The following is a 7765-nucleotide window of genomic DNA, read 5'->3' as shown; positions in this document are numbered from 1 at the left end:
AGCGACAGATGCCCAAATAATCATTCAAAAGGCCCCACTGGATATCAGTGAGGAGTTGCAGAAGCATTGAGATTTGCTCAAAACTAAAATAATCAATGAAGTTGTCCAATAGATCATTATTTTGGCAAAGAAATCCCAAATAAGGAAAATTTCCAAGGCACTCTTCTTCAAAATTATTTAAAAAACATTTATTTACTGGCTATTTCATAATAGAAATTTTAAAAGACATAGGGAGAAGCTTTCTATTATGAAATAGCCAGTAAAATAAATCATTTTGAAGACTTACTCTCTCTCCCCTCACTTCCTGTCTCTCTTTAATGTATCATATTAAATAAAGAAAGTGCAAGTAAAATCAAGAAATGGAATCATAAGACACAAGAACAAAATACAGTCAAAAATACATAAGCTCATAAAATAGTTCAAAATGGAGGGATTTAATGTACTGCATTTTTACAAACTGGAGGCAGCGTCAGTTGGCTGGGATAATGTGCAAATATTTCTGAAATGAATTGTTCTTTGAGAACATGCTGCCCTGTGCATGCTCCGTCCTGATCGTCTTCATTTCTTCTGGGTGTGTTCTTACTGTCAAACACTGTTTTCCCTCTGCCAAGCCAATTACAGAAAAAAATCAAAGCTTGTCATTCACAGTCATATCATGTTTGAGCCTGTCCTTGTGCAGGCAGAGACACAAAAAACGCTTCTGGACCTGAAGTGTTGCAAAACAGTTTATTAAAGTAAGCCAGCGTGAGACAAATGCTTCCCATTGGACATCCCTGAGACAGTCATTATCACATTGTCAAAATGTCTTCCAAGACATTAGCATCCGTCTGCATCGTAACAAATGAACCAGTTTTTACCATTTATAGGCATGAACATGTACACACAATAAAAGAAAATGTTTAGTTCAACACAAACAATTGTGTATTTCACGTTCTCAATTTATTTGCGTTGTAAAGTGTGAACATAGCATAATCAGCCATTTTACATTTTATACTGAAAATGACATAACACAAAACCCACGACCTTAACACGGTGACTAGTAAAAAAAAACTTTTGTTCAACAAAAAAACATTTCCTGTAGTTCATTCAAGAGCAACAATCCAATGGCATAAACATAACAGCTGTGTAAAGGCAGATTGAGCTTATTTAGATCAAGCTGGATCACTAGAAACCAAAGTGCAAATGAGCAGAAACAAATTTTTGTTAAGATCACCCCCACTTTTCTATCTTATTGCTTAAAAGTGCTTCTGCTTTAACATAATTATTAAATATAATAGTCTTAGCTAGGCAAACACCTATCTCTCCGAAGGTATATAGAGCAAGAAAGCAGGTAATTCATGGTCAGCTGACCAGGAACAGTTCCAGTGGGTTATCTTCACCCATGTAATCACAACAATGCATTCCAACCCAGACTCATGCATGCTGCATTGGGCTTTCTACTCTGGTTGATGGTCTGCTGTTTAGGCGGTGTTGTCCTGTAGTATCGGCATGTGTTATACGTTAGAGAAACATTTCAAAAACCTGAGCTGGCACAATTGTTTCATCAGTGACGAGAAGTCAGTTTTTGCCCTACAAATGAACGCTAGTGATTTGAAAATACTTTAAATTGTTTGCAACCTCTTGCAGTGATCTTTCATAATGAGTAGAAAAAACATGTTATCAATCAATCTTCTGTACAGTGACACATTTGAACCATTTCTTAATTTTAATTGTCTGTTGGACATGCATCTCAGTAAGTGTCACACTGCCCTAATGGTGGAGGGACAAATCTGCAGAGAATGTTTCGTTATATTACCACAGAGGCACTTTACCTGAAATAACATACCTAACCCTTACCCTGACCCCGCCAAGGGTTAAGCTTGTTGGTCTTTACGAATGTTTGTACCAATTCATCTGTTAGATGTTGCAATATTTAAAAAGATAAGGGAACACTTTGACTTCATGGTGGCGCTAGTCAGGGGCTGTAATGATTCCTCACCTGAGTATAGTACTGTGCCAGGAAGGGGTCTGGCAGAGCCATGCTGTCATACATTCCTCCACCTACTCCTGATTCTCTGCCCTCAAACTCAGAGTAGAAGCCACTGCCGCTCGGCTGGTTCATCGTCCCCCATGCCCCTTCTCTTGGGCCACTTGCAAAACCTTCTTGACGGCCGGCCCCATTCATCCCATCCATGGAAGTAACGGATCTCTGGAAATCCAGACCTGCCATGGGCGCCATTGCTGAAGTATTGTTAGTAATGCCCATATTCGTGTTGACCATATTTCCATCTATTTGTGTTGGCATGTTCAGTAGCGGCACCTCCTATAAAAGGCCAGTGATCCAATGTTAGTACAGAGTCAACAGTTATTCTGCTGCCTAAATCACTTAATGCAGCTTTCAAGCAGACATCACCTCAATAGCAAGTGGTCAGTATTCAATGGTGTGTTGAAAAGGCAAATATGTTCATCTTACCGTGATCTCTCCCTGGCCCTCAGTGCGGTAGTTAATGAGGTGTGATTTGGTGTCGAAAGGCATCTCAGTAAAGCCCCCTGGCAAGCCCCCAGCCCCCCCACATCGGCAGAAGAGCAGCAACAGAAGAAGTACTGCAAAATCAACAACAACAACGTTTTAGTCTAACTTAGTCTTAAAGGCGGTGATGTGGTCCTTTGGGGTCCTCCAAAAGAGAAAGTGCAGTTTCAGTTTACCTTACAATACAGTGTGGTTATGCTTTCTTTTATCAAAGGAAACCCTGTGGTACTTTAATACAACCATTCTGGTGTAAGTTGTATGAATGTGGCATTTCTTTGACTTCTCTTTCTCTGACTGTGTGCAGACTGGGGCTGTTAGAGACCGTGATTGAATTCATTTCCCCACCACAACTACTGGTTCATTGTGGTTGTTGAAGCATTTAAGAGGACCTGAACGTTCTCAATCAGCTTCTTCCTGTGAGTGATGGAATCCTACATAAATACAGCTGTGTCATTTTTGAGTGTTAATAATAATACATAAGGGACTGTTCGTTATTTATTTAAAGGGCCACCGGAGGAGTTTTGGGATCTTTAGTCAAAATAGACAAGACCCTTCCCTCACCAGTAATAATTTTGAACGCATCACACTCCTCTGTTATGGTGTGGTGGCCATTTCAGTAGATTTACTCACTAACATAGTTGTGGAAACACAATAAGCATGGAAACTAAATGCACACTTCCTGCATTACTGCATTACTTCAAATACTAAGTTACTCATCTAGTAAACTAGTAGTCACATGAAATAAAACAATAAAACATTGAGATCATTCAGCAAAGGACACTGGGTAACATTCAACACACAAACTGGTTGCTATGGACTCGTCACTAGTCTTCCTCAACTTCGCCGTTTAAACAAAGTGGAATAAACGTATAAAAGTCCAAATCTACACAAAACCCGCAATCAATTAGTAAACTGACATCAAATGTGGCATTTAGGAAACCTTTATTGCAACCTTGGCACGGTAAGATGTCCAGACTAGTGCAACAGTCATTTTTTGTTTTTTGCGTCCTGCGTCAGCCAGGTAATATTTTTTTTACTAAAGCAGTATATGAAATCTGATGTATTACCTACCACCATTTAGTTGTTTTGTGTTATTTAAGATATTTATAAAATATCTGGTCATGCCAGACGTAATTATTCCACTCAGTTTTTAAACAATGCAACCGTTTCAGCCACCAGGGGGGCAGTGCTACCCCTGCCCCACAGCAAACTCATGGGTCAGACCCATCTGGTAGCGAAGGAGGGTCGAGACTAAGAGCTACATGGAAACGTATGCACCAAACAAGCCACTTTGACATTTTGCTGTTTCTATGAATACAAAAGTTGGGTGACCCCCTCCCCTAGACTAAACAATGTTGGGTGACCCTCCCTCAACAAATAATAAAAAGACTTGACCCTCCCCTATTTTCCTCCGGTGGTCCATTCCATAAATACAGAACGGTCCCTAAAGATTTTTTTTCACTTGAATTGATGCTTGAATATGCAATATGATGAAAAATACTTCATATTTGAAGCCAAGTTTTCAGGGGCCCAAAATCTCTTGTCTGTAGGCAGTATAGAGGGTTTAAATGCCTGGAGGAAGTCCCTTTTATGTCACACCTGTGGAGTTACAGCTATGAACAACACAATATACCATATACTATACATAGCCTTATTGAGGTATGGAGACATTTTTGGCTTTTTATCAACCCACATAAAAGCGTATATATTTAGATACTCACACATCAGTGATAAGCTGCTATCAGCCAGTCAGGCTCAAGTCCTTAATGTTGAGTCCTGTATTGAGACCACTTCTCTGACATCCCAGGCTTTGTCTTCGTGTTCTGCCCATTCAGAGTCAGAAATTACTATGTCCTGCATATCTAAAGTACTCAAATATCTTTTTTACTCTCTATATGGCAGCACTAACTATGTATGAGGTTGTGTATAGGATGTAGCAGTTTTCAACTGATGATGTGACAGGTTAAAGGAAATACTCATAACCTGTTATACACTAAAATGTATTAGTAAGTTCATAGTTTTTGAGGATCTTAAATATCTAAAGTTAAAAAGATCATGCAGTACTAGTTCCTAGGGATTGATAAAATTCATATAATTGTGTTAAAAAGTTAAAATCTGTCACACGTACAAAGGGTAAAAATTGTAAGAGGAATGTGTAAATGTTATATTGATTACTGTATTTTGTGGTGCCTACTTTAAGAGTAAAAGTGTTAATCTGTGATCTACTAAATGCTCTTAATCTATGAGAACGAAGTTCCCAGGGAAATCCAAGGGGGTAAGCCTCTTCCTGTAGCTCCTATGGCGCCATTTTGATGCTACCAAACACCTCACCCGCCGTTAGCATTACATTGACTGCCATTCATTTTGACGTCACTTTGACAGCGAATAACTTTACATCTGAAGCATTTAAAGACTCTATTTGTCCATTGTTTATTTCTAAAGAAACATGACAATGTATAAAAGGCTCCATTAATTTGTATCTCACGTTATGGTCCCAGTAGCAGACGTTTTTTTAAATAAAACGATTGTGTCATAACCCTGCGACTTACTGTCCCATGGTAGAGGAATTACCGTATAGTACAGGAGAAGCTTGCAGGCAGTTTGGACTTACATTAGCTGTTTAAGTTTAATTACTAATGTTAACTAGCATTTTAGTGAGCAATAATTAGCCTGTGTCCATGTTATCTCCTTACATATACCTACGCTCTCCGTCTCTGCAAGATTGGGAATGATTGAGATTTCTCTTGGCACAGCTACCAGAAGACTTCCAACTTTCAGACAGGTTGCTCACGTCACATCTACGTAGTCAAGCTCAGTTTGAGGTTTCGCAGTAACGCTTAGCTATCACCAGAAAAGTGCTTCTAATATACTTCACTGGTCTCCATCCAGAGCAACGGGATCTGTTGGTCCATTTTATATATGTCTATGGGGAAATTACGGTCTTTTCCTCATTACACTAAAGTTTTCAGTGTGGAAACATAACCGTATCACTCTTGTGATTATTTCTCCCCTTTTTTGAGGTACGTTATTGATATAAAACAGAGTTAATTTAACAACTTGCTAACATGTCAAGAGTGTTTAAGGTGTGTTTTAGTAACATTTTGAGCAAGTTAGAGTTAAGAGTGTAATATGTGCGTGTGTGAGCATTGCCCCGCTCGGTTACAGCAAAGAATAGCTTCGTACTGAGAGTAGCCGCCATTTTATGTCAATTGTGAATTAACATGTACCCAGTATTTTGCGCTGTTATTTGTATAATGTATTTCAAACACTTTATTGACATTTTTGATACATTTAGTTATGGTTTACTGAGCTAAAGCTACTTTGTGCTTGACAGTTATATTGAAAAATTAGTATATGTTTCAGTGAATTACAGTGCATGCTGTTGTGACTTGAATAAGCCTTGTACCCTACAAAACTACCTATTTCCTGTAGCTCTGTTGTTCTGTAAAATGCGGTACTGTTGTAAAATGGATTACGCTAAAGTTCTCAGTGAGGAAACATAATCGTTTCACTCTCGTGATTATTTCTCCTCTTTTTCGTGTTCAGTGTGTTTAAAGGTTCCAGTCTTCATTTCGGTATTATTTCACACTTGAAAAGATGTGCCCACTGTCTTCGACCTAGTTTCGGTCTTGGTTTTGAATCATTTACTCTGGCTTTGTCTTTGGCCTAAACTGGACTACGAATAAACCCGACCTGTCTTGGGATTGTCGTGAGCACAGCAAAGGTGTAAAGTGTCTGATCCCACTTCATCAGAATGAGCATCACATCATACTTACGTAGTAACAGCAGCAGACCCAGGAACAGCAGTCCGATGCCTGTAGGTCCGAACTCTGATCCTTTGTTGGTGCCTTGTTTTCCACACACCACCCCGTCCCCACAGGTACAGACTTGGACCGTCACTTTCTGTGGGTCTGGACAGGCCTCTCCCTGCTTGTCCCTCACCACAAATTCCACCTCGTAGAATCCAGGCCACATGGACTCCTGGGCAGTCAGGGAAGCTGCAGTGTCTGCGACATGAAAAGTGTACTTAGTCAATCGTCTTTACTCTGCATGTGACTACAAATTGAAATTTCAAAACAAGGTTCCAGACATTCTGGTACTACTGGTCTAAGAAAAAAAATAAACAAATGTGTAGCAGACACTAATTACATTAATGTCATTAATGTCGATACAGAGCTATTTTTAGTTTATTATATATATCTGTATCTATCTTTTACCTTACAAAACTTTTAAGTAATTGGCAGTATTCCTCTCACCATTTAATTGCTTCACCTGCCATTTGCCCTGAGTGCCCTCTGGGATAATGACAAAGTCAAAAGGAGGTCCGTTTGGGTAGGAATCTTTATCTTCAGCGTTCACAATGACTGAATCATCCGTGGTGCACATAGTGTGTCTCTCAGTGGTCAGGAAGGGGCAGTTGTCATTAACATCTCCCACCTGGATGGCTATTGTACCGGTGGCTGTTTTAGCAGACATGTCTGTGTTGGAAAAAACAGAAATCAAAACAGATGGCTCAGCATTCCCTTTGTTTCTAATTCTAATCGGGGCTGGACTGGCCATTTGGCATACCGGGCATTTTTCCCGGTGGGCCGACGCACTTTTGGGCCGAATTGCTGATATCATTTATAGGCCTTTTTCTTTTTGGGCCGTGCCAGCCCATAAAGAATTGACAGTGGCCCATTGGTTAATTTTCTTTATTGGCACTGGCCTGACCCAATCAAATCCAGGAACCCCCTTCCGCCCCTGAGACACAAGCTGTAATAGCTATGCTTACGCTGGAAGTTTAGCATCCAAGTTAAAATGGACAAACGACCACCAAAGCGCAAGGGAGGTGCAGAGAAATAACAGGAGAAAAAGATTAAGAATCTACAGGCGGATGCTTCAAAATGTGCCAACATTTCTGACATGTTTGGGGCTGTAGTAGCTGCTTCAACATCAGCATTACCTGAAGTAGAGGAAGGAGGAGAGGTGGCTGGCTATACAGAGAAGCAGAAACAACATCATGACAGGGTAGAAGCCAAAGTGACCATGACAGGGCCATGGGAGCGAGTGAGGCAAAGATGGAAGAGAGAGTAGTTGATGACGTGGTAAGGAGTAGGCACAGTAACAGGGATTCTCAGGAAGGGAGGGAGGCTGTGTATGTGTGTGTGTGTGTGTGTGTGTGTGTGTGTGTGTGTGTGTGTGTGTGTGTGTGTGTGTGTGTGTGTGTGTTATGTGCGCCTCACGTCATAATGACAACAAGCAGTTTGGCTGAAA

General features: G+C 40.3%; 1 protein-coding gene across 1 annotated transcript; it reads right to left on the bottom strand.

Annotated features, from left to right (window-relative positions):
- Positions 1-1939: 1939 nt before the first annotated feature.
- On the bottom strand, positions 1940-7005 carry LOC144523742 (desmoglein-2.1-like). Its single transcript, XM_078259560.1, has 4 exons — positions 6766-7005; positions 6286-6516; positions 2453-2583; positions 1940-2302 (listed from the first exon to the last, which is right to left on the bottom strand). Exons 1-4 carry the CDS (start codon positions 6983-6985, stop codon positions 1955-1957), a joined length of 930 nt encoding a protein of 309 aa, XP_078115686.1. The 5' UTR covers positions 6986-7005; the 3' UTR covers positions 1940-1954.
- Positions 7006-7765: the final 760 nt, after the last annotated feature.

Source organism: Sander vitreus, chromosome 9 (assembly GCF_031162955.1).
Source record: "Sander vitreus isolate 19-12246 chromosome 9, sanVit1, whole genome shotgun sequence".
Taxonomy (NCBI): domain Eukaryota; kingdom Metazoa; phylum Chordata; class Actinopteri; order Perciformes; family Percidae; genus Sander; species Sander vitreus.
The sequence above is the reverse complement of the archived record's forward strand: the minus strand, read 5'-3'. Positions and strand labels throughout refer to the sequence as shown.